Source organism: Antechinus flavipes, chromosome 1 (assembly GCF_016432865.1).
Source record: "Antechinus flavipes isolate AdamAnt ecotype Samford, QLD, Australia chromosome 1, AdamAnt_v2, whole genome shotgun sequence".
Lineage (NCBI taxonomy): Eukaryota > Metazoa > Chordata > Mammalia > Dasyuromorphia > Dasyuridae > Antechinus > Antechinus flavipes.
Window position 1 is genome coordinate 672,093,003 of NC_067398.1, and position 27,030 is coordinate 672,120,032.

Consider the following 27,030-nt stretch of genomic DNA (forward strand, 5'->3'; position numbering starts at 1 on the left):
AAAGGGCCGGGGTTAGTTTCTAAATCGTCCCACCCAGAATTCGTGTACATCCGGGTCTTTAGAAATCAAGGAAGAAACGACCATAGCGGATGCGCGCGCAACTCAGAATCAACAAAACTTTATTGTGTGCAGGGGTCTCTCAAACTTTAATGGGTTCCCTGGCGACAAACAAAGCGTAGTCCAAGGGGTGGAGAGAACGAGGGAGGGAGGAAGGGAGGGGCGGAGCGGGGAGTGGTCCGAGACTGGCGGGTCCGGGAGGCCGGAGCAGGAACCTAAGCGGGAGCCGGAGCCGGAGCCGGAGCCGGAGCCGAATCCGGATCCCAACCAGGTCGAGGCGCTTCCCCTCCCCCCGCCCGCCTTTCTTCGCTGTCAAGATGCGGTATAACGAGAAGGAGCTCCAGGCGCTGTCCCGGCAGCCCGCAGAGAAGGCAGCGGAGATCGGGATGCGGGTCCCTAAAAAGGGCAGCGGTGAGAATGAAAGGGAGACCGGACGGGGCGGGGACCTTGGTGGCAATGACTCCAGTCCCCTCGGGGCTGCCCATCTCTGCCGGGGCAGGAGCCTCCCCTGTGGATCGAGCCTCCCAGCCCCACCCCCAGGGAAGCCCCGCCCGTTTGCCCCTTCTATGATCCCCCAGGGTCAACTTCCAACCCATCGGCCTCCTCCCCCACCCCATTCCTCCTGCCTTACCTTCCCCCAGGGACAGCTCTTTGTATGGTCGCCAACCCACCAGCCTTACCCCCCAAGTTCCACCTGTCCCACCCTCCCCCTTCCCCCCCACTCCTGTGTACAGTCTCCTAGCCCATCAGCCTCACCCCCCACAATCCCACCTGCCTGAACCCTCAGGGACGGCCCTGTGTACAGTCTCCCAGGTTTCTGAGCCACCCTGCTGAGTCCCCCACTTCCATTACACAGCCTCCCAGCTTTGCCCCAGCTGTGAGTACACCTGCCCGACTCCCCCTCAGTCCCAGTCCTGTTAAGGTCACGACTGTGCACACACTATGGGCTCACAGATTCCATCTCCCCAGACTAAGCCCCCAAGAGCCTAACTTCAGCCTCCCGGGACAGCCTTGGCCCCATGTCCCCTCTATTTCCATCATTTCCCAAGTTCCTCAGCCTTCTCACCCCCCACCCCAAACTGAGCCCTGGGGTTCTCAGTGTAGGTCGCCACTTCCCTTCATCATCACCTTCCCCATAGCTATAGCTTCTCGAACTCCCCCAAACCATGCTGAACCCCTCTTTGGGTGCTCCAGAGTTACAGCATCTATGTGCTTCCATGAATTTCTATCTCTCAGAAATCCCAAGTTCAAATACTGATATTTGAACTTTAACCTTTTAGTTGTCTCATCTATAAAACAAAGGCATTCCTCAAGATAGTCTAGGGATGCTCCCTGCTCTAAATGTTAACTTTCTCCTCCTTTAATCTGTTAGCTCCGACCCCCTTTCCTGATCCAGAAAAGTTACCCTAGTGTGACCTCCCAAAGAGAAATCCCCACTTCGATCTCATGAAGCTATAAAAATAGTATATGTATATGGAGGGGGGGGGAGGTTCTTCACATGGCCTTGCAAACCACCTCCCCCAGCAAACAAGTGATGATGTCAGTCACTTCCAAGGTGACACAGTAGATAAGCCCTGGGAATCAAGGGCTCCAGTGTGTCCTCAGACCAAGGATGCTTCCCAGCTGGGTAAATCTGAGCAAGTCCCTTCACCCTGTTTGCCTCAGTTTCCTCATCTGTCAAATGAAAGGAAATGGCAATCCACCCCACAATCTGTCAGGACCACTCCAGAGGATCACAAAGAATCAGACATGATGGGGAAGAATGGCAGCCACGGGCTTCCGGGGGCCGCTGTCCCAACAAGCCAAGCACCCTGAGACAGAATCTTACAGTGTAACACCCCCACCACCACCCCATCCCCCTGCTCCCCAGGCCACCTGCCCTGGAGAACCTCCCTGTGGCACCTCTCTCTCAGACTTCCCAGATAAGATCCTCCATCCTAGGTCCATCCCACTCCGCCCCAGGTCTGCTCTCCACCCCTTCCAGATGGTCCCACTTCCTTCTTTGCCTTTGAATGGGGCTCCTCCTTCTAGAGAGCATTTGTCCTTGGTTTGGGTCATGGCATTCCTGAGGGGGCCACAGTAGGAGCTGGGGCTGGAGGACTTCCCCTGGGTGGCTAGGGAAGAATCAAATCAACCATTAATGTAGATTGCCCTTCCCTCTGCGAAGAGAGGAGGGTGTAGGGGCCAGGAATTGTATTTTTTGGATTTTCCACTTAGTTTTATTTTCCTGTTCTGCCAGCCCCCAAGATCAGACTCTACTCTCCAAGACACAATGTTTTTCCCAGGGCTAGGGAAGGTTAGGGAAACTCTAAGAAAGGATGCTGTTATTTGGGGGAGAAGCCTGCTCTTACCTGTGCTGTATTTGGGCTCTCTGGGACTTCTCTGCAATACCCAACTTCCACATTCTTTTTTGATCTTTCCCCCAGTGGTTAAACGGAGACTGGTGAAGCTGGTGGTGAATTTCCTCTTTTATTTCCGGACAGATGAAGCAGAGGTAGGAGGGTCCTGGGCCACGGTCTCTGATAATCTAAAATTCTTTCCAAGTGTTTCCCTATATATAGCACCATGGAGTTTCTAAGCAAAGGGGACCTTTGTTCGTAGAACATTTTGATCCAGAAAAAACCTTAGCAATAATATTGTCTGATTCAGAGGCCCACAACACTCCTGAGTAGGGCTCTAACCTGATTAAAATTCATTTGGGAAATATTGAACAAAATAAATAAAAATATAACAACATAGATATTGTTACTAGATGGTTTTCTAAGTCAGTATGTGACCCAGACGATCCATAGGTACTCTGTTTCTATATTTCTAGTATAGAGTAAAGCCAGGTTGTAAAAGAGCTTTAAAAGCTGAGTTATGTAGTTTGTATCAGTCAGTAAAATCACTAGATGTAGTTAAATATGGGAATCACGTTGACATTCTTGGTAAAGGGTGGTAAACAGTATATAGGATGGCCTACAATGGGGAGAAGTTTGAGGTATTGACTCCAATGAGGGGCTGATGTAATAATTTTGGAGAGATGTGATGAGGACCCAAATGAACAGGATAGATTATGAGTAGAGAGAAGGGGTCAGAATGAAGAAATATTATGAAGAGGAAAAGGGCAAAATATGATGACTGGTTGGAAATGTAAGATGAGTATGAATGAGGAGTCCAAGAGAGTGCTGAGTTGCAAACGTGGGAGACCAGAAGTTTGAGACCTTCCATAGACATAGGGAGACTCGAAAAGGAAATGGTTTAAGGCAAGTTTTTGACATTTTGGGGGATTATGCATCTCTTAGAATAATGATTTTAAGTGCATAATATAAATTAATAAGATTTCAAAAGAAATCAATTATATTGAAATAAAGTTATCAAAATAATTTTTTTTTTAAGTTACAGACTCCAGGTTAAGAGCCCCTTGTGTGGAGAGAAAGATAATAAATTCATTTGTTGACTTGTTGAGAATGAGCTAACCACCATGCAATCAGAGGGTATGCTGAGGAGATTGAGGAGGAGTGGTCAGACAGGAGGCAAAGCCAAAACTGGGAGAAGAGGGACTATTCAGAAGAAAGAGTGGTCACTTGCAACACATAGGTCAAGAAGAATGAAGATTAGAAAAGACCATTGTATTTGACTTTTTAATCTCTTGCTTTTCATTCATCTCAGTTATGTCTGACCCTTCATGACTCTATTTGAGGTTTTCTTGGCAAAGTTACTGGAGCAGTTTGCACTTCCTTCTCCAGCTTATTTTACAGATGAAGAAACTGAGGCAAACAGGGTTAAGTAATTTGCTCAATGTCACATAGCTAGGAAATGTCTGAAGCCAGATTTTTTCTTTTTTTCCTTTAAAAAAAATAGTATTTTGGGTTTTTCCCAATTAATGTAAAGATAGTTTTCAACATTCACTTTTATAAGTGTTTTTTCTTTTTATGAGTTACAGATTTTTCCCCCTTCCCAAAATGAAGTAATCTGATATAGATTGTACATGTACTATCATATTAAACACATTTCCACATTAGTCATGTTGTGAAAGAAGAATCAGAATAAAAGGGGAAAACCAAGAGAAAGAAAAAACAACCAAAAAAGTGAAAGTAGTATGTTTAAATCTGCTTCTAGACTCCATATGAATTTAGGTTTTTGTACTTGGAACCCATTGCTCTATCCACCCTGCCAGTTAGCTATAGCTATAGTTTACTGGCATTTGATTTGGCAATTAAGAAATCATGGACAAGATTTGTGAGAACCATTTCATTTGAGTGATGAACAAAAGCCAGAGTAAGAGGTGACTAAGGAATAAAGAAGAAGAAGTATAGTATTGAGCAGACAACTTTTTCCTAAAGTTCTAGGAGAGCAAAGATAAAGGATGATAGCTTGAGGGCAGAGTAAGGTGGGTGAAAGTTTTTTAAAGTTGGGGAACCTTGGTCATTTTTGAAAAGAGTCTGGAAGGAGCCATGTGGAGAGGTAAAAAGGTCAAGGGAGAAATTGAAGGGGAAATCTGCTGGGGGAGATGGAAGGAGCCGGGAACTTGGTAAGGAATCAGCCCTGATATGGAGATGGGCCCCTTTTTGTTGAAGATAGAAGTAGAGGAGAAAGAGATGGAATGGTGTCAGAGGGTTATTTGAGAAAAGAGTAGTAGGAAGAGTGCATTAAGTAAAGGACGGCCTCTCCTGAGAGAGGGCAGGGAAAATGTGCAGGAAGCCTGAGGGGGAAGAAAAGGCTTGGGAAGGCTTTTAATGCTCATTCCCTTAAACCAGTTGTTCTCAAACTTTTGCTCTCAGTATCATACTATTTAAAAAAAATTTTTTTTCCCCCTTATTCTTCTAATCATTTGCCATTGCTAGGAGAAGAACAATAGAAATGTCATTTACTGAACAGAAGAACTAATCACTCAGGTTAAAATAAGATACATGTAATAAAGATTGAGTCTGAATCACTCAGAATCAGACCTTAGAGAAAATCACAATTATAGCATGAAGCTCACCAAGCTCACTGTATTCTTACTCAGAAGTATATCAATTGTTCATGCAACTCTAATCACTTTTTTATAGCTTTTTATTTACAAGATATATGCGTGGGCAAATTTTTTCAGCATTGACTCTTGCAAAATCTTCTGTTCCAACTATTCCCCTTCTTCCCCCCACCCTCTCCCCTAGATGGCAGGTAGACCCATACGTGTTAAATATGTTAAAGTATATATTAAATACAATATACGTATACATATCCATACAGTTATTTTGCTGCACAAGAAAAATCAGACTTAGAAATAAGGAAAAAGTTACCTGAGGAGGAAATTTAAAATGCAAGCAGACAAAAACAGAGGCAGTGGAAATGCTATGTTATGGTTCATACTCATTTCCAAGAATTATTTCTCTAGGTATAGCTGGTTCTCTTCATTATTGAACAAATGGAACTGATTTGGTTCATCTCATTGTTTTTTTTGTTTGTTTGTTTGTTTTGTTTTGTTTTGTTTTTTTAATAACTTTTTATTGATAGAACCCATGCCAGGGTAATTTTTTACAGCATTATCCCTTGCATTCACTTCTGTTCCAATTTTTCCCCTCCCTCCCTCCACCCCCTCCCCCAGATGGCAAGCAGCATACTATTAAAAATTAATGAGCATCTGTCCAAAGAGTTTTTGTTTATGTGGATTATATTTATATATATTTACCATGTTAGGAAAAAACCTAATTTTGAAATTGTAGGTTTCAGAGACTTCCAGGATCCTCTGGACCCCACTTTGAGAATCATTGGCTAAGACAAGCTATCAAGCTATCAACTCCCACTGGAGTTTGTGGGCTTGTATATATGTCTAGTGTTTTTGGTTATTGTTTATTTTTATAACTATGCTTCTACATAATTAATTTTCTTTGTAACCCTTTGGTTTTTATTTTATTCAATTAAAAACATCATTTTGCAAAGGGCTCCAAAGACAAAAAACTGTAACAAAAAAAGATTAAGCTCCCTTGCTTTACATGATCTCAGTTACCACCCAAGCAGTCTCTCTAAGACAGTTTTAGAAAACATGGAAAATTTACCCAGTGTGTACAATGAAAATATTTCTGAAAATTAAAGAAGTTTTGGAAATGTTTTATTGGAGCTAGGTTTTTAAAAAATTCATTGAGTAAAAAGGCGCCCTTGGGGCAGGCTTCCTTGCCTGTGGGAAGGATTTGAGACACTCCTCCCTTCACCTGGGCCATCCAGATACTGTGGCAGAGCAGTAGGTGGGACTGTGTATGTGGCAGAAGTCACCCTGGCCCCGGGCTTGTAGCACACGTGGGCGCTGGGGACAGTGCTTTCCTCCAGAGCCCTGGAGGGCACGAAAGGTCAGGACCAGCGAGTGAAGAGCCAGGCCCCAGAAGGCTCCAAGTGCCCTCTTTCCCACGGGCTTCCCCAGCGGTTGTGCCCCTCCCTCTTGTGTGCCCCTAGTGCTTACCTAGAGGCTCAGAGTTGGCCCAGCACCCACCTGGCAGAACCAGGATTCGAACCCGAGGCCTTTCCCTCCAAACGGAGGATGTCGTGGTCGCTGCACTGGTTGCAGGGATCCGAGCTCCCTTTAGAGATTGGGGCCTGGCCACATTAGGGAGGTGGGGTGATGTGGGGCTCCCTCTGGCCAAGTTAGCCCAGGCCGCCTCCTAGCAGGAGCCTCATGAGGAGCTTCCTTTTATTTCTCCCACCATGATGGGTAGGCATTTTTTTAAAGTATTTCCTGGAGACATCACTCAGAAAATTTCAGATGGGGGGCAATTAAAAATGGGGCTCAGAAAAGGGAAATGACTTGCTGGGGCCCCAGAACCAGGCCTTGGCAGGTCTGGGCCTGTCCAGCTCCCGTGTCATTGTTATTTCCCATGATCCTCCTCCTCTTTATCTGCCCTCTTGGGTGTTGTTCTAGGTGAGTCACAGGGATCCATCCAGCCTCACCTCCAGGCTCCCCTCCCCCCCTTCCTTAGGGCAGTAGGAGACGTGTGACTGGGGATGGCCCTAGTACAAAGAAGCCCTAGTCAAGCTGCCCTCCACAAGGGCCAAGCACCTGCTGGGTGTGGGGGGGAGGGGTGTGGGTCTAGGATGCAAGGGGGTCCAAAGGAGGTGAAAGCTGCAGGTGGATCCTAGCCCTGCGACCCACCAGCTGAATGACCCTGACAGACCTGACTGAGGAGTGCCCCCCCTCCTTTGGATCTCTCCCACCCCCGAGGCTGGGACTGGTCTGGGGTGTCCTGCGGACCCAGCTTGTACCGCTGGCGTGGTGGCCGTTCCCCTTGAGGACCCCTTGCAGAAAGCCTCACTAGATCCGGGATGACAGTAATGAGCCTGGCTCTGGTCCCAGCACTGTGCACAGTGCCCCTGCTGCAGACTGCTGGGCCTTCAGTGCCCACAGGGCCTTTGTTGGGCACATGTCTGTGAGCTGGCATCCCGGCTCTGCCCAGAGGCCCTCACATCTGTCAGCCTCTCGGGGTCACATCTCACACTTCTAGATGGAATGATTCCTTGTTCTGCCCAGATTGCTGGGTCCCAAGCCAGGGCTGCTTAACTGAACTTTCTCCTTTTCCTTTGTTCTGTCCTGCCAGCCCATTGGAGCCCTGCTTCTGGAACACTGCCGGATTACCAAGGAAGAGCCAAGTGGCTTCTCTATCAGTGAGTCTGGAAGGATGCCTGGGGGGGAGGTGGGCTCCTGGACATCCTGGCACCTCATCTGTGTGGAGCCAGGGCCTGGAAGGCTCTCTAACCTTGGGGAAGGGCGCTGCAGGGCTCTCTGTTTCCTCTTGTCATTCTGGAGTCCCCCAGCATTGCCCCAACCTTGGGGCCTCCGATCCTGGCCCAGCCCAGAGCGCCCTGCCTGGGTGGCTTGACCTTGCGATAGCAGAGGCTCCAGGCTGGCTCCTCCCAGTCCTCCCAAGAAACAAGTGCCCTTTGTAGGAGAGATCTGCCGCACCCAGGGCCCTCCCTTTTCTCAAGGGCGGCCAGAGCTCTCAGCCTTGGCCCGATGCAGCTGGGGCACCCACCTGGGGATGTCCCCGGGCCTTACACCTTCTTAGGGACTCACCTCATTGCCCTGGTTCTTTGGGAAGACCAGTAACCCTTTCCCCCACTTAACACCTGGGATAATGCTCTTTCTCAGCCACCAGATGATTCCCTTGTAGGAGGTGCCCACAATACAGTAGTAAAGCTGGCCTGGCACAGCAGGCTGGAAGGTAAGCAAGGTGTGATGGGGATAGGATAGGGACAGAGGGGAACCACAGAGAACCAGGGCTCAAAATTGTGATGGCATGTTTATCCCTGAGCAAATCATTCCCCCTCCAGGTGCCCCTGGAATAAGGGGATTGGGCTAGATCATCATCAGCTCAGAAACTCTCGGATCTCGACCGCTTCCATATATAGCTATAATTCTGCCTTTTGAACCTTCTCTTTGGACTTTAAAGCATTGCCTTTTTCTAGATGTCTTTTTTACAGTAAAGATACATTGGAAGGGGAATTTGTCGAGGCTTTAATCCTGCAAGGTATGTCTAGGCACTGAATCTCAGAATTGGAGGAATCCTTAGAAGTCATCTTACCCTAGCATGGATGCAGCTTCTGAATCATAACCTATAATCTTTCTGGAATACCCTCTCCTTAACCAGTCCATTCTATAATAGTCATGCCTCCTGTTCTTACTCTGAACACCCAGTCATTCCTCAGTGACAGTTCAGGAAACACTTTAAAACAGCCACTATGCTTCCAAACATTCTCATTTCCTTTTATGGCACTGGAATTATCCTGGTCTCATCCCCACAGGGACCTTTCTAAAAAAAAAATAGCCACAGAGTACAAAAAAAAAAAAAATAAAATAAAATGGTGGCTCTATTATGTATCTTTTGGATCAGTTTTTGAGCATGTCATACACCTGACCTCCTAGAATATGTGGCTCACTAAAGTACTGACACTTGTTATCTGAGCACATTTCTTTTTTTCTTATTTATTTATTTACAAAGCATATGCATGGGTAATTTTTCCAACATTGACCCTTGAAAAACCTTTTGTTCTAAAATTTCCCCTCCTTCCCCCCACTCCCTTCCCTACATGGCAGGTGGTCCACTACATATTAAATATGTTGAAATACATGTTAAATGCAATATATGTATACATATTTATAGTTATCTTGCTGCACAAGAAAAGTCAGATCAAGAAGGAAGGAAAATAAAAACTGAGAAAGAAAACAAAATGCAAACAAATAATAGAGAGAGTGAGAATGCTATGTTGTGTTCCACACTCATTTCCCATAGTCCTCTCTCTGAGTGTAGATAGCTCTCTTCATCACTGCACAAGTGGAACTGGTTTGAGTCATTTCAGTATTGAAGAGAGCCACTTCCATCAGAATTGATTGTCCTATAGTAAACTCATTGCCATGTATAATGATCTCCTGGTCCTGCTCATTTCACTCAGCATCTGTTCATGTAAGTCTCTCCAAACCTCTCTGAAATCATTCTGTTGGTCATTTCTTACAGAACGATAATATTCCGTCACATTCATATACCATAATTTATTCAGCCATTCTCCAACTGATGGGCATCAACTCAGTTTCCAGTTTCTGGCCATTACAAAGAGGGCTGCCACAAACATTTTTGCGCATGTGGGTCCCTTTCCCTTCTTTAAGATCTCTTTGGGATGCAAGCCCCATAAAAATACTGCTGGGTCAAAGGGTATACACAGTTTGATAGCCCTTTGGGCACAGATTCAGATTCCTTTCCAGAATGGTTGGATCTGTTCACAGTTCTACCAACAATGTATCAGTGTCCCAGTTTTCCCATATCCCCTTTAACATTCGTCATTATCTTTTCCTGTTATCTTAGCCAATCTGAAAGGTGTGTAGTATCTCAGAGTTGTCTTAATTTGTGTTTCTCTTGTCAATAGTGATTTGGAGTGGCTTTTCATGTGACTACATATAGTTTTAATTTAATTTAATTTTAATCTGAAAATTGTCAGACTATCATTTGTTCTTCTAATTTGTTTATAGAATCACTGTTTTATGTCTAAATCATGAACCCATTTCGATCTTATCTTGGTATAGGGTGTTATAGTTTTTGCCATACTAGTTTCAATTTTCCCAGCAGTTTTTTTTTTTTAATTAAATAGTGAATTCTTATCCCAAAAGCAGGGGCCTTTGGGTTTGTTAAACACTAGATTGCTGTGGTCATTGACTATTTTGTCCTGTGAACCTAACCTATTCCACTGACCAACTGCTCTATTTCTTAATCAGTACCAAATGGTTTTGATGACTGCTGCTTTATAAAATAGTTTTAGATCTAGTACAGCTAGGCCACCTTCATTTGCTTTTCTTTTCATTAGTTCCTTTGAAATTCTTGACCTTTTTTCTTCCAGATGAATTTTGTTGTTATTTTTCCTAGGTCACTAAAATAGTTTTTTGGGAGTTTGATTGGTATCGCACTAAATTAAGTAGATTAGTTTAGGGAGTATTGTCATTTTTATTATATTCGTGTCTCAGCACATTTAAAACTCATATGTAAGTCTTTTCTCTTGTTAAATTTCATTTTGTTTACAGTCTTACTATCATCTGCCCATCTAGTAATTCTTTCATTTTTTTTCCCTTATTTATTTTTAGTAATCTTATCTTTTCAAATTTTGAATTCTAAATTCTCTCTCTTTCCCTATTTCTCTCTTTTTTTCTTTCTCCCCCTCCCTCCCTCCCTCTCATCCCTTCTCTACCTAGAGTAGGCAAGCTGTGTGTGCTTTCAGTCATACATGTGAAATCATGCAACACGTTTCCATGTTAGCTAAATCATTTAAAAAAAAAAAAAGAAAGAAAGAAAACAAGAAATTATACTTCACTTTGTACTCAGAATTGATCAGTTCTCCCTTTCTGGAGTTGGATACCATTTTTCATTGTGCCGAGGTCATCTCTACCTCCTGGACCAGCCCTTGAAAGAGGAAAATTGCGTTGAGAATTGCCATGTCCTGCACTGCTTCCAGGCTGGGAAGGTCTCCCCTCAGCTGCTCATGCTTTCTTAGGAGAGAAACTTTTTCTGATCTAGATGCGTGAAAACCTGCATCTGTGACAGCTGCTTCTGCTCTGGGCCAGCTTCCGACTCCAGATGTTCTTGGGGAGGAAGCAGGAAAGGCTTGTCATCGGGGTTGCTTCCCAGCTGCTGCCCTGGCAGGTGGCCCAGCGTGGTACCCCTCAGCCAGGCTTGCTGTTGGCTGTTCCCGGCTCAGAGGGCCCCTTCTCTTGCCCTTACAGGTTTCATTGAGGAACCCGACAGGAAGTACTACTTTGAGTGCAGCAGTGAGGAGCAATGTCAGGAGTGGATCGATGCCCTGAGAAGAGCGAGGTGGGTTTGGGGCTGGGTGGAGAGACGTAGAGTTGCTGGTAGACCTTGAGGTTTTCATTAACATGGTAGAGAATGGGTATTCTGTAGAAGGAGGGGGAGAAGGGTGTCCTGGGGGGCGGGGGTGGGGGGCAGAGAAGCAGGCACAAGCTAAACACAGACCTAAAATTGGGTCCTCTGGTCACCTTTCCTTCAGAACCGCGGGTCTCGTGGAGGTGTGTGGACATTAGCATTCTCTTTTTTATTATTAAGCTATCTGATTCTATTAAGACTGTCTAGGAACCCATGGCTTCCCTGACTCCCCTTCTTTGTGCTTCTTGCTTCCCAGCTATGAGTTCATGCGGAGAAGCCTCATCTTTTATAGGAACGAGATCCAGAAGATGACAGGAAAGGTGAATATCCCTTGTCATCTTGAGATCCAGGTTTCTGATACACCTGGATCCTGGTTGTGAGGCCAGGGCTTTGATGGCTTTCCCAAACACCCTTGGTCGGTGGGGTAGGATAATAGGAGGGACAAAGGTTTGGCTCCAGAGCTTTGCAGGAGGGGCTCTGCTCCTGGACACAGAGTCACCATAATTTTTGCCACCTGACCCTCAATGTTCTGCACTCACTTCCTTCAGGATTATTCAACCTCAGTCTTCTTTATGGACTACTTCTGAAAGTTCATTTTGGCCTTCATTTACAAATGGGAAACCATGGGATTTTGAACTGCAAACCCCCCCCACCCCCAATCCTCACTCCCATCTGTGTCCCACAAACTCAGTGTGGAAACAAGAATTCTACTGGTACCTAGTTAGTGAAAAGCGAATCCCTCCTTTCCCTCCCCCTGGGTTATGGAATGGCTCTCTGCGGATGTTCCCTGGAAACTCTTCTCTCCCCCAGGACCCCCTGGAGCAGTACGGCATCTCTGAGGAGGCCAGGTTCCAGCTGAACGCTCCCCAGGCATGAGCATCTCTGCTAAGGAGGAAATCCATTTTGTCTGCTCCCTGCCAGCACTCGCCCCAGTGACTGGGAGGAGGGGAAGGGGGGAGGGGAAGAAAGGATTTTTCAGACCTCAGGCTTTCTGCAATAGCAGCCCTCATCCTGGGACTGATGGTGGGTGACTGGGTCATTTCAGCCCAGTCTGGGCCCAGCAGGAGGAAGGGGATGAAATGTGCTGCTGCTTCTCTGATTGAAAACTGTAACTGAGGAATAGGGTGGGGGCACCCACAAGCATCCTTCCCTGGAGCCAGGCAGGGCCCGGTGCTCCCCAGCCTTGAGGGCTGCAGTTGGGCTCTCAGCAGAAGGGAAGGGCCTGAGCTCCCGTCTTCTTGGACAATGGCCTCTTCCTCTGCAAGTGAGTGGAGGCCCCTTCCTCCCTGATTCCTCTCCTCCCCTGGCCCCAGAGGCTGAGCGTACTACGTGGCTTTGGACAAGTCACTTCCCTAGCTACAAAAGCGGGCAGACCAGTTGGTTTCTTGTGAGGTCCCATGCCAGGTGGGCCAGAGGCGAGAGGAAAAGGTAGAATAGGGCTAGCCAAAGGCTCTTGGGATACTGGGGGGCACCCTCCACCCTGAGAGCTGGGCTCTCCTCTGAGGTCTCAGTCAAGTCTCCTCCAACACTGTGGGGGTAGCTGAAACCCAAAAGGGGTGCCATGGTGTTGGCCCCAGGTCCCCTAAGCTAAGGGGGTGCTCGGGGAAGCAGGGTGAAGGTGGCCTTGAGCCAAGAATGCTGGCCTCTGCCCAGGTTGTTTTGGCAGTAGAGGCTCTGGACTTCTGCCTCCCTGTCTACTTGAATGTATGCTACTAGATGATGCTGTGAATGGGGTGGCAAGCCCTATGTGATGCTTGGTTCTCCCTTTGGGTGCTCTCCACCACCTGCAAACTTTTCTTTCCATTTCTGCTTCAGTTCCCTCAGGGAAGTGGCTCTCCAGGTATTGTCCTCGGAAGGTTCTTGTGGATTTGGAATAAAGGTCTTTTTTTCCAAGATGCCTTTGTAACACTCCTCTCTATTAGGAAGAAAGGCTGGCTTGGGCCTCCTCCCTCCCAAGGCCCAGAGAGCAACCACAGAGAATCCAGTTTCACACTCCCTGGACAGAAGGCAGACCCTCAGTCAAGTGAGAGCAGACTTCCAAAACCATTGGCTAGTCTTCCCTCCATCCCAGACCAGAAATGCCCATATGTCTCAGGAGGGCCTTGGCCAGAGCAGGGGCAGTGGCTGGAAGACCTGAAGATGGGAAATGAGAAGGCAACAGGTCAGCCTTCCCGGTGAAGGAAGTTCATGAGGCCATTAGGGATCTCCCTCAAGTCTCAGTGCAGGCAGACCAGCTTCCTGCTTTACTTCCTGGGCTCCATTTCCATTTCTTTTGGGAAGGAGTTGGGATAGGCTCGAGGAAGCTGCTGGATTCCCATTCTACCAAAGACAATGGACCCAATGGTTGAAACTGAGCCCAGTCACAACATCCAAGTCCGATTTCCCCATCAGTGACAGGTTCAGAGAGAATGCAAGAGTATTGTATAAAAGAGAAAAAGACAGGGTTCCATCTACATGTTTAATTTTAAGGCAGCTTTATTGGGGTTAAGGAGAAAGGGGAAAATATTGCCTAGGTGAGGATGAAAAAAAGGCTGCCAGGTGAACCCTGGGTTTGGATGTGTGTATGCATGTATATGTGCACATGTGAGCGATGCCGTGATCCAGCCACATTAGAGCACCCTGTTATTTATCTGGAGTGGTGAGAGGGTTGGGGAGGGGTGCCATGTGGTCTTCTCAAGCACGAACATAACATAGGGATCTGTGATAAGAGAAGGAGCCATCACATTCCTATCTAATTTTGATTTAATTGAATAAAAGTTCCCATTAAAAACAGATACAAGTGAAAATAAATATTTTATTTGAGTCTAGAGGTGGAAATGGAGAATGTTAGGGATTTCCCATGGGAAAGGATGCTTAAACAAACAGGCTGAAGAGGGAAGCAAAATAGTGATACACACATTTAAAATAGATTTTTAATATAAAGGCAAAACTTAAAAGCGTCTTTTCAATTACAAATTAAGATCGACATGAGGAACTGAAACAGAAGGGAAAAATCTCTTAAATTCTGAACTGTGAAGAATTAATTACAAACATGAAAGGGGAAAAAGGATCAGGATTAACTACTTCCTACTAAAAATGAACGGAATGACAATGTATGACATAAATTAAGGGAAACAATTTGAATTTTAAATAAGTCACAAATTCATAGGCTAACGCATATAAACTAATTCCTATTGACTAGGAAACATCCCATAGCACATGTCCTAAGCAAGACGTGGGGAGTATGTGTGTGTGTGTGGGGGTGTTTTTCATCCATTCTGGGGGATTGGTTTAGTTAACTTCAAAGTTTCACAAATCAATTCCCAAACAATGTAATTTCATGACCTGTTTCATTTCCTTTAACAATCCTCTGCTCTTCAATAACTCTAAATCCCATGTCTAAAAACCAACTGGAAAGAACAAAGACCAAAGTGTTTTCATAAAACCAAAACTTGACCATTTAGCTAAAGGAACTTCAAACCCCTAATTCTCTCATGAGCTAATAAAGATCTTATATTTTTCCCTTCCCCTGTTCTTATAAAGCACCTTTTTGAAAGGCTGATCTCAATGAAGCAAATAAGTGTGCCTTAAGAATCACAGGGCAACCCGAAGGGATAATATTGTTCAATATATCTTAATTATTTGTCAGCATTTCAAGTAACACACACATTTTTCCTTCAAGGAGTGAAAAAATTTTTTTCAATCCCTAAAGAGTTTCACAAATAGCATATACCGGGAGTACAATTCAGTTTAATCTTAATCTTAGGTGTTATGTTCTAGTAGCCACAGTAATATCCTTGTATGGCAATACTCAAGTCAGTGTGTGTGTGTGTGTGAGAGAGAATGTGTGTATGTATACACATTTTTTTTACATGTAGAGTATAAACAAAAATGGCACAAAACAGTAATTCATCCAACATGTTTGTGAAACAACCAGCCACCATTCAAAGGGCTGTGCAGTGTGTGAGTGTAGAACTCCCAATATCTTTAAACATCTATTAACTTAAGGAGTCCTTTTCCATTTTAGTGCTATAATGACAAGTCACAGAGACTGATTTTTTCCTTCTAGCCCACTGGAATTGAGTGCAGGAAAGAGGAGGGCCTGCTGGGAAGGGCAGAGTTATCACCTAATAGCTTTTGGCCAGGAGGAGGTGGGGGAAGGACCTAGAAGAGTTAGATCGGTGTCTGGTCACTGAGGCTGGAGACAAGTGTTGATACTTTGAAACTCGATGTTCCTTAATACAGGAGGCCAAAAAGGAAAGGAATAATAGATCTACTTTGTGCAGAGAGATGTGATGATTCCAAGCTTATCTATCCACAGTTTAGCACCTGGGAGCAAGGAGAGCACCAACTTTATAGGAAGGAGAGAGGGGACAATTTCCCTCTTGATATTGTTTCTTCTAAAAGCTGATAATAGCACCATCTTAAAAACTGGTCTTTTGCTCTAAAGCCCAAATCAACTGTGTAAGTACCCTACAGGGTCAGACCAATCCTGTTTCCCCATTCCCCACAGTGAGAGGGAGGGCCTCTTCCAGTTATGCCAGAAAACAGGTGGGAAGTGTCCAGCAGCACCCTGTTCCAGGTTGTGGTCACATCATTGCCTCGGGCTTAAAGGAACTGCCAGAGCCTTCACAGGGAGCTGGGGGCCAGAAGGTGAGCAGAAAGGAAAAAAGGAGGCACTCCTGCCAAGGTGACATGCTTTCCCTATCCAGCAGACTACAGGCAGGCAAAGCTGGTGAAAAATCAAAACGAGACCAAGTCTCTGGGGGCAGTCTGCTGGATTTTGGAGAGGGCACTTGGGTTCTACTGCCCTCGCTATGCCAACTGCATCCAAGCCCCGGGACAACGCTTTAAGTCTCCAATGGTTACCAACTTAGGCAAAGCAGGGCTACTCTAAGGATCCAACAGTTCATAGCCCGTCCAGAGACGAGGGATCTACTGAAGATAAAGATGGACGAATTATATGTTCCAGAGAATATGATTCAAGGAAAAATGACCATATTATATATGAATGCCCAATGCAGGAATACCTTTCATAACATATCCAAAGGGAGCTACGACTCCTTTCAACATGGACTCAGGGCAGCTGACAAAACCAGCCATCCTTCACTTCTGCTCAATAATAATCCTGGCCAAAATATAATAAAAATCTGGGGGGGGGGGAGGGAGATAAGGGGGCGCAGAACAGGCCAACCAGAGACAGACACATATCAGAACTAATATTTTTCAGGCCGTTCTTGTCTAACTGGACATACCCTGTTATCGTTGGCCCAGTCACTATGAACCTCATTTCCCCGTAAAGAGCAGTGAGAAGAGCCCTGGCAAATGAATTCTCCCACTCTAGAACAGTGCAAAGCATCAGCCTCCCCAGCTAACTCAGCACCGTGGTGCCTCAAAGAGCCTCTCAGCATCTTCAAGCTCTTCAACAGCGCACCTGCCCCTCAAGTAACTGGGAGCAGGGATGGCCAAATCAAGTGCTCTGAACTGAAGGGAAGAACAACACTTTTGCAGTCACGTTCCTTCAGGCTTACATTGCTGGGGAACCAGCAAAACGCAACTTGGACAACTTCCTTCTACCTGGAGGAAGAGTTCAGCTCGTGGGTTTACAATGTTGCTTTGTAAAGAACATTTATTAATTTAGATGGGGATAAACTAACATTCTGAGGATTTAAAGGTTGTGAGAATACAAGGTACAATTTTAATTTCCTATTTTAAATTAGTTCCTGAGAGAAAAAAAAAGTTGACGCTTGGGCCTTATTCAGATACTTGCAAGAGGTTTAGAGGAAGTTCCAGTGGATGAGGGTCTAGATTCAGCACATGAAAGCTGTACTGGAGGGGTTTATCTGTACAATCACTTCAGAAAACCTTTCTAGCCCCAAGGCTTTACCTAGGTTGTTGACTCTGGCAAATCTCAACAGGAGAATTACCTTCCTTTTTTCCTTCCAGAAACAGCTTCATTTAATTCACCTTCAGGCCAGGAAGGCTAAGTCAAAGCTGGTCAAGCCTTCATCCTCCCTCCCCCACTCCCCCCAGCAGCTTCCCAATATCCATACTTGAGCACTGAGTTTCAGTAAAAACAAAGGCTAACAGCAAAAATGCCCAGAATGGTGAGCATTCTACTAAAAGAAAGTCACTCAGACCAATTACTAGATTCCCTGCTTTAGTTCTCAGATGTTGGAGTCCCAATGGCTTTCTGAACTAGCCTTTAAAAAACAAACCATTCTCAAGGGAATCAACATGTTAGCTGATCTTTTTACCAGAATGGCCCTTAGGATTCTGTATGCAAATACCGGCAAGGGAAAAGCCATGGCAGGGAGGCCTAGGAGTGATAAAAACCCCGGCAGAAACCAGACAACTAACAAACCAGCTAACTCTGCAAGTCTCACATTTCAGCCAGAAAACACTGATAAATGTACTATTAACTAGGTTTGCCAAATAGTTTCCTGTTTAACTTTAGTCACCAGTTGAAGTCAAATACGGGAATGTTTTGGTCACAACGAAATCTGTCTGCAACCTCAGTCCTTAGCTGTTCTAAGCCATGAAGAAGTATTTTTCCTTATCCTGAATCCCAACTTATATAAACCAAAAGGAATGGCAACAGCTTCCCCATTTTACATTGCCTTTCCTTCTTCAAACCCATTTCTGCCATCTTACAAAGATACTAGTTCTATCTATAATGTCAAGAGTCGGCATGATAAGATTACCCACAACTCAACTCGAGCACATTCATTTTTTTGTGGAGTTCCCCCCCAGGGACCCAAAGACACAAATCTAGGTTTCAGGCTCCACAGAACCAGTGCCAGGAGATATGTCACTCTGATGGTCATGAAGAGACATGGCTTTATTTCATGAATTCCTGGATTCCAGGGAATATTTCCCACTTTTATTAAAAGTGACCACATCTACTGCCCTTCAGAATGTCGTCTCTAACTCCTCCTACCCTCGCTTCTTCCCAACAATCCTTCTCAATCTGCTCATTTTTGCTGAGTGCTGACAATTAAACCTTCATGTCCCTGTGGCTCAATGCAGGAATGGGGGTGGGAGGAGAGGAGGGTTGAAGAACCAGCTGGGGAAATTCTGTAGCAGAGGCTGAAGCTTGGAATACCTAATCCAGCAACAAGAATCTAAACACAATTTACACAAAGAACATTCCCAGACACAACATGCTGGGTTGTAGGCAATAACCTGATTCAGAGAGACACAAGTAAGAGGAAGTATTATCAAGATTAGTTATTTAATTCATTACCAATTAATTGATGAAGCCTAACACAATGTGGCCAAGTTGAAGAAATAAATCAAGAACATCTGGGAGGAAACTTGTTTCTCCGTCCCAGGTCTGTGCATGAAAACAGGATGCTTCAATAAGCTTTGTAGGAATGGATCCGAGGAGGCCAAAAGGCTTCAAAAGCCTCTGCCAGCCATGACGGAACACTTGCTTAGGCAGGGGTACACTGGGTCTAGTCGATATACTACTGCAATTCATGGTTATTGCCATTTCCTATCCGAGTACTTGGTCCAGTCCATGATACCTAATCTCAAAATGAGAAGCTTAAAAATGGAACCTATACCCTTTTTTGTGCACTTGAATAAATAAAAATGTTTTGTAATTTTTTTCCTCTCTCTTTTTTAAAAGTTTACTGTGCATTATACAATCTAAAAATAAATGAAATCAAGTATATGAAATTTATAAATTTTCATCATATCTCTATAAAATACTGTCACTTCCTTAGCGTGACACTTTTCTGTACACAGAACACCAGGTCACAAGACAACAAATTTGTTGCCACATCATCAGATCGGTGCGTAATAAGATAGTCGTGTGGGATTTGTGTATGTGTGTGTATGTGTGTGAGAGAGAACTACCTTTTATACCTACAGAAAAGCAAAGAAATACAAAACAAAAAACAAAAAACAAATGCACTTAGTACAAAGGCCAAGCCATCTGGGGATCAAGTATCAAAAAATTACTAAGAAAATACAGAGTATTTTGAACAAAAACAACAAAAGCTGAGAAATTAAAACTTGCCCCAGCTTAGGAATTAATGTCCAATGTTGCCATGTAGAATTAAAATGGGCCTGACCAACACCAGTAATTGTGCACCCTGTTCATATGCCAATGACATCCCCAAAATAAAGGGCTAAAAGAATTAACAGTATAGCAGGTAAAATTCACAGTGACAAGGGAACTTGGTGATGAGAGCATGTGAGGTGGACAGGGATAACATTTAATGAAACTAGCTTAAGGTATCCTCAGTTCAACATGAACTGTTTGGTTGAATGGTAACAAGGACTAAAGACCAGGCTGTTTAGTAGCTGGTCAAGAAAGTAGAGAACAATTGTCAAACATATAGAGTAGCTTAAAGGAGTTGTTTTTAAAAACAAAAACAAACAAACGTAAACCACCAAGGGCCCAAACCCACACATCAACTTTTGTTGCCCTCATTTTTTCAGAGCAGGTAAAGCCTTTGGTAAATGAACAGAGTGACTTGAATAAATAAAGCAGACTTTCCCAAGAACAGTATTTGGCATTGGTCAACCCTCGAAAGTCAGCACCAAGGAGAACTACAGAGGCACAGTTCTGATGGATGAAATAGCACCGAGAACAGGCTGTTGACATCTCTGCTGGTGTGCCAGTCCTTTATATATATCTTATTTATTTATATATATTCTTATATATAGTTATTTATATTTTCTTAATAAGTTGCCTTTTATGACTTAGATGGAATAAAATAAGTCAAAATTGTTTTTACTTTTTAAAAAATGATAAATACTTTATCTAAAACTATCAACAATACAAACTGGAGCCTTTAAGCCATTTCTTCTGCAGTTTTTTTTAAAACTCCGATTCACAGTAGAATATTCTTTACTCTGTCGTACTTTAAAAAATTTTTGTATATGTTGTCATCCAGTAGTTTGTGAGTAGAAACCCTTGCAGGCCAGGTGAGCACCTTTCAGTGGAAGCTGTGTGAGTTGGTCCACGATGTCCTTGCATAGGTCACATGGGGTTGAGGTAGAAATTCTAGTTACCTAGAAGGAGACATCAGGGGAGGGAAAGAAGCAAGCAAAAAAATCAAAATTTATCCCACAATTTTCTATCACCAGGTTGGCCAGGAAAGTCAATACTCCTATGAAAAAGTATATCAAGAAACTTTGAGAGATATGAATGGCAAAATGAAAAAAAAATTTCAATTTTTAGAACTGAAAGTGGTGGAAGCAAATGGAAAGAAAAGTGAACCCCAGAAGATGATGTGACTTCTCCCTTTAATTAATGGAACAAGGTGCTGGATCCAGGAAAGATGTTCACATGCGCCTTGATCTTTCAGAAAACAGATAACTGAACCACGGTGCCCCTTCCTGTGCCAACAGCCACTGTGGCCACAGCACCCCAACACCAAGTAGAGCTTCAAAAGCACACCTGTCCTGGGGGAAATTGGTAGCTCCCAGATGGGAACTTAGGTGCTGCCCATGGCTGTACTGGACAATTTCTGAGAAACCTGTGTGTGTGTGTGTGCGCGTGCTGTATGTGTGTGTGTCTGAGTGTGTGCTGTATGTCTCTGTGTCTGCGTGTGCGTGTGTGTGTATGCAGTATGTGTGCATGCTGTATGTGTGTCTGTGTGTGTGTGCGTGCTGTATGTGTGTGTCTGAGTGTGTGCTGTATGTCTCTGTGTCTGCGTGTGTGTGTGTATGCATGCAGTATGTGTCAGTGTGTGTGCATGCTGTATGTGTGTCTGTGTGTGTGTGCGTGCACCCAACTTTCCTCATCGAGGAAGTGACCAGAAAGCCAAGACCCCCTAAGACCACAAGAAGATACACGGCAATAGGAGGAGGATATTGCGTGCTCCCTTCAATCATTGGCCAAACCAACCTCCTGCCCTCATTCTGGGCAGGTTCCAACTAAGCTGTTTTTTAAGGAGGAGTTCTCAGTTTGCTGGGATAAATCAGGGAGTACAAGCAACAGGGGCAGCGCTGAAGCAGCAAGAGCAGCTGGCTCAGGAAAACAGAAGCAACGCAGGATTTCTGAGCAGGGCTGATGGGATTCAGTCAACTCCTACACCGCTTTGCTTCCAGGTGCCCCTCTGCTACAGAACTATGACAGCAGTCACAGCAAGAGCTACAAGTTAACTAGAAATTTTTTTCAAAATACCTACAATACTCAACAGTACTAAAAGTACAAATAAGATTAATATTTCACTTCATTTATCAAGTCTTAAAAAGGGGGTGGGAGTGAGGAATGGTTTAAGTCAGGCAGAAAGACTTCATAGTGAAGAACATCTTATCAGGGACTGAACAATGTCCAAACTACAACTTATTCTTGAAGGGTCAATGATTCAGGAGGTGCTTTCCTCCACTTTTCAATCTCCAAAGTTTTCGGGAGTTGCTGAAGCTGAAAAACTCATCACCCCAAAACCAAGTAGATGGGGAGCTTTTCTACACAAAATATACATCCTGTTTCAAAGGTCTTAGTGCAGATCTAAGCTACAAAAAATTAAAAAAAATCTGAAGCACCCATATCACCCTGCCCAAACACACAGTCTTTCCAATTCCAGAGAATCTGCCAGCACCAAACTCTGCTGGAAGTTTAGGAGGATACAGGAACCAGGCATTAGGACATAGCAGTATATGTATATATAGAATATAAATAAACAATGACCATGCCTTTATGTCGGGGTTTTTGTTTGTTTCTTGCATAGGGGCCTGTCTTAGAGACAGAGTACAAGTTTTATTAAATGAGCATTGACCTGTATGATCACAACTTAGGGAAAAACTGAAATAGATTCAAACAACCATCCCAGGTCAGAATCATCAGCAAAACTGGGGGTCCAACTTCTCCACTCAGCTTCAGTCAACCCTATAGATTGCTCCTTTGAGTTTATGCCTGACAATGTGCTAAGTTAGGGGCTACATCATAGATACTTTAATTGACTTGCACAAGAGTCTGGGAAAAAGTATTTATTTCAAGGCAAAATGTAAAGTTCGGAGCTATGAGGTAATCAAAACTGGCTGGACTTTCAAGATGACAAGAAACCAGAAATTTCTTTTTTTGCTATTTTGTGTATGAAATGAAATTATAATAATAAGAATAAAAGTCAGCTGAGCAGCCACATTTTAGACAATTAGTCAACTTGTGACTTACTTAAAAAATAAATTTCCAACAACAGGCAATATACATACATACACATACACACACACACACACACACACACACACACACACACACACACACACACACACATATATATATATATAAAAAGATGGTCATTTCCCTAAAGTCACTGTTACCTGATTTAGAAAATCAGAGGTACTAAGTTCTGTTTGTTAATTGTTGGCAGGGGAGCTATTGAGGAAAAAAAAACTAATAACAGAATTGGGCCTGTGGTCATTCCATGACCCATTCCATGGGTTTCAGGTCTCTTATGAAAGAATAAGATAAAAACCTTATTGGCACCAATGTTAATGCCAACTGAATCCATATTGTTTAGGGAACACTAAAACGTCCAATTCCCATATCTTGTATGTAATAAGTATTTAACATCTATTGAATAATTAAGTTTATCCTATTCCCTTTCCCAAAACACATACTTGACCTGCAGCTAAATCATCTCAATACATACACCATGACCACAGGAATGTAAAGATGTTTGAAAAGAACATGGCAGTTATCAATGGCACGACTAGTGGATTGAGCTGTTCGCTGCAGGGCTTTAACCGAGTCACTGGAGCACATGTTCTACTTAAAGGCTGTATGCTACACAAGTATGGTCCATCCCAGAAGGGACACCCCACATCTTTTTCAAATACGCAGTGGTTAAGAGAGGCCAAGAGAGTCACACCTTGAACAGGTCCCTTCTCACCTGGATGAACCTGGGAAAGAAAGTGAGCCGAGGTGTGACTTTAGAGAGAAGTGACAGGTGAATTGGCGGGACCCAGCAGGGAAAAGACCACTTAGGGCGGAGTCTAGAAAGGTCATCGGGCAAAATTCCATTGGACTTCCAGACCAGTAGGAGGGAAGAGGAAAAGGCCAGCGAGGCCCAGCCTGCTCCAAAGTAAATAAGGAACAAGGAATGCCCCAGCTGAAATCACAAGCCTCCCCAAGGACTATCCTGGGGAGCCCAGAGCCAGTCAGGTGCTGCTCGAGGCCACAAGTCCGAGGTCAGGGTGCCATGCTTAAATAGACGGGTTCCTGGGCAGTCAGACTAACTAACAGCAAAGAGTTGCTTCCTGCTCCTTCATCAGCACTGGCCCCTCAAGCTGTAGTCACCCCCAGTGCCCTTCCAGAGGCTAGCACCACTGAGGAAGGGGCTCCTGGCGTCATCACGGCTCATGGCACAGGGACCCACAAAGTGGCGACCTGTCCTCTTGGGTTGGGTCAGGATGACAGCTCTATTACCTCAGCAGGCCTTGGACAGAAGGAAGGCCTTTGCACCTACTTGACCAGTTTGACCAGCCCCAGGTATTTCCAGCTGCTGAATATTTTGGGGCCTCCTCGGCATTTGGATTAGAGGATTCCCGATGAGCACAAGGAAGGGATGCCACAAAACTCATCCCGCTCTTCTGGCCATGGGGGTAGAGTGGGGAAGGGAGGCTGTTTCCCAAGACCCAGGAAAGCCTGCCCGGGCAAACCCCAGATTCCTAGCCTGGCCTCACTGGTCCCTGGCCTCTGTGAAAGGAAGGGGATTCAGTTTTGTGCATAAACCACCTAGTTTGGCTCTAGCCTTACCTTACATAATATGAACTGCTAGCTAAGCAAGCTCTTTATCGCGGCTTAACCCCAGAAAGGTGCGAAGCGTAAGGAGACTGCATGCCAAGGGTAACCCACATAGCGGGTGGGCCAGCGGCGTCGGACTGCGGGACCGCGGGTGCAGCCTGGGCCAGGGCCAAACGGGGCAGAGGCTGGTGGTGGACTGTGAAGGAGGGGCGGGAAGCTTTGTGGGGGAGGGGGAGGGAGGCCAGCTTGATAGACAGAGAAGCGTTAGCCTGGAGAGAAGCAGCTGAGGAGGGGGCGACAAAAGCTTTGTTAGCAGGAATGGACGTTAGGGTCTGCAGAAGCCCCGGCTCCGGGTTAGAAGCAGCAAGTAATGGAGGAGGGGGAGGTAATGAGACGTTAGGAGGAGGAGCAGCAGGGGGAGGAGGATGCAGGGCAGGCTGCACAGGCACTTGGTTCAGGTGCTGGGGGGCTCTAGCCTCGCTACATGTTCCTATGCTAGAGGAAGGGGCCTGGAAGGAAGAGGAAGTGGGGGTGACCACAGCCTGCACTGGGTTTAAGCTTAGCATGGTGCTGCTACAGACAGCACTGCTGCTGAAACTGGCTCCAAACTGATGAGAAGAGGCAGAAGGCACCGCATGGTTAAAAACACCTGTAAATGGGAGAAAAAAACTGAGCTTCAACAGAGAGGCATTGTCCAGGGATGGTGAAGAGACCCGTGGGCCGGGGCCCACCCACGCAGGCGCACCCACGAACCCCCCCACGGCACAAAGCTATCCAGGGCAGAGCCTAGTCCCCTACGGGCAGCGCGCCAGGAAGCAGGCCCGTGGGCTCAGAGCACCACTTACCTTCCCCTGACCGAGGAGAAGAGGCCCTAACCACTGCGGGGAGAAGCTCCACTCAAGGCCAGGGCCTGAAAGGGGAGGGAGCCAGTCCGCACATGGCCCTTCTTGAAGAAAATACAATTAGGGAGTCTGGGGGTCTGCTTGCTCCCTATATATGTCATATCCACAGAGGACCAGCAGGAGCCCGGGGGTCCGGCAGAGGCAGATACCTGTGCTTCTGAACCCAAGACCTTGAAATGAAGGCTATGCAAACATTCAAAAAGCAGCCTCCCCAACACTGGGGCTTTATGGTTTGGACCAGGGGAGGGGCGAGATGGCACGCTACCATGACAAGGTGCACATACTTAGGACTGGTCAGATGGAAGTCAGTAGCTGCACCATGCACGAAGCAGCTGGATCACAGAATCTGGAAATGATGACAGGCAGGCAAATCACCTCGTTTTTTACAGAAAGCCCAGAAGCTGTCTACGTTATTTGTGTGTTTTCTTAGGGTGGGGGCAAGGAGGGGAAGGAGAGAGCAACTTAAGGAGGGAAATAGGGGTAGAAAGACAAACCAAATGTTCCCTCAGACTGTAACACGTAATTTGACGGAATTTGAGGTTCCTTCTGAACAGTGCATAAAGTGTGGGTTCAGAGGCCGAAGAGACAAAAGCCTCGCTTCTGTTACTTACTAAATGGTGGACTATGGAAGTCACTTCTGCTGGGACTCAGTTTCCTAATGTGGAAAACGAGGGGGGATTAGAACTGATGACCTGGAAGGGCCCCTCGGGATCCGAAACGATCCTCGCACTTTCCCTGCAAAGCCCGATTCTGAAAACCAACTTCTAAGGGACTCCACGGAAAGGAGAGGCAGGGCCCCGCCAACCTACCTCCAACAGTTCCACCTGTAACCCCAGAAGAGAAGTTTCCCATAGCGTGAGAATTTGTCAATCTGGTCGCGGCCGATGACACGTGGACCAAACTGGCGGCGGCGGGCATGGAATTAAATAAAGACTGCAATACTGAAGAGCCTGCCACCGAGCTGAGGTTGGCCTGCAGGGACATGGGGCCCAGGGGAAACTGGGATCCAGTGGTGAAAGTGTTGAGGAAGGGATGGTGCGCCGATACGGAAGAAGTGGGGTGGCCGGCCGCAGAGGCTGTGTTAGACAGGCCTTTGCCGTTGAGGAGGCCCCCCGGAGGTACAGCGGCCGCGGCAGAAATGAAGAGGTTGTGGCCGTTCTTAAACTCCACCTCCCGATCCCGCCCTTTGCCAGCCTTGCCAATGTGCTGCAGAGAGCCCTTGTCGGGGGGCCCCCCCAGCTGCAGGCCCATGTCAAGCACCTCTTTACTTCTGCCTCCGGCCCTCGGCAACTCTTCTCCCTTCATACTGCCCAGGCCGTCCAGCTGCCTCTTGTTCAGAAAAGGATTGGCGTCTGAGGCGTCTTTGCTCCGTTGTGCCTGAAAACCCAGAGGGGAGCTTAGGCCGGCCGCCTCGGTGGTTTTGTGAGAAAGAGAAGCACCATCGTGAAAGCTGTGTAAACTCATGTCAGCAGCAGACAGGCCTCCGGTGTAAGAGAATCCATTGGAGGAGTTTGTGTTGGGGCTGAGACCATCCGACCCCGCCAAGGAACTGGGGAAGCTCTTCCTCGGGTGCACAGAGATCTTGGCGTCAATGGGCATCGTGTCCTCGGAGGACGGCCGGAAGGCAAACAGGGAATTCTGGCTCAGGGACGAAGCTGCCTGTAAGGGGCTGTCGGATGTTTTGGTAAGGTTGATGTCTGATATTGGTGAAAAGGTAGACTTCCATTTACTACTGTTTATGCCTTCAGTCAGCTGGGTTTGCTTCCTTCCTGTAAGGCCACCACCTGGTTGGGAAAAAGAACAAAAAATAAATGCCAGTTCAATCAATCATCTGTTTGGGGAACAGTTCAGAAGGGGAAAAGGTCAGGTTTATTTGAAGTAAACTCAGCATTTCCACAGCTGTGGGAATGCACCCCCACGTGGCTCCTGCAGGTCTGCTTTGAGAAGGCCTAAGGCTTAAGCAGGCCAGTGGACTGAGCAAAAGAGAAATGACAGCCAAGAATTTAAGAACTAC

At 45.8% G+C, this 27,030-nt stretch overlaps 2 protein-coding genes across 4 annotated transcripts in view; one reads left to right on the forward strand and one right to left on the reverse strand.

Annotated features, from left to right (window-relative positions):
- The first annotated feature begins 110 nt into the window (after positions 1–110).
- PLEKHJ1 (pleckstrin homology domain containing J1) lies at positions 111–13,322 on the forward strand. Its single transcript, XM_051972247.1, has 6 exons — positions 111–468; positions 2,484–2,551; positions 7,605–7,671; positions 11,270–11,360; positions 11,686–11,749; positions 12,240–13,322. Exons 1-6 carry the CDS (start codon positions 375–377, stop codon positions 12,303–12,305), a joined length of 450 nt encoding a protein of 149 aa, XP_051828207.1. The 5' UTR covers positions 111–374; the 3' UTR covers positions 12,306–13,322.
- Positions 13,323–14,203: 881 nt separating this feature from the next.
- The window catches only part of DOT1L (DOT1 like histone lysine methyltransferase), a 123,893-nt gene continuing 111,066 nt past the window's right edge, over positions 14,204–27,030 (reverse strand). For all 3 annotated transcript variants that reach the window (XM_051972241.1, XM_051972240.1, XM_051972239.1), the window contains 3 exons: positions 25,826–26,800; positions 24,127–24,763; positions 14,204–20,435 (listed from right to left, as the gene is read on the reverse strand). In XM_051972241.1, the coding sequence (XP_051828201.1) occupies positions 24,162–24,763; positions 25,826–26,800 (1,577 nt within the window). In that variant the 3' untranslated portion in view covers positions 14,204–20,435; positions 24,127–24,161. The remainder of the gene's footprint in view (positions 20,436–24,126; positions 24,764–25,825; positions 26,801–27,030) is intronic.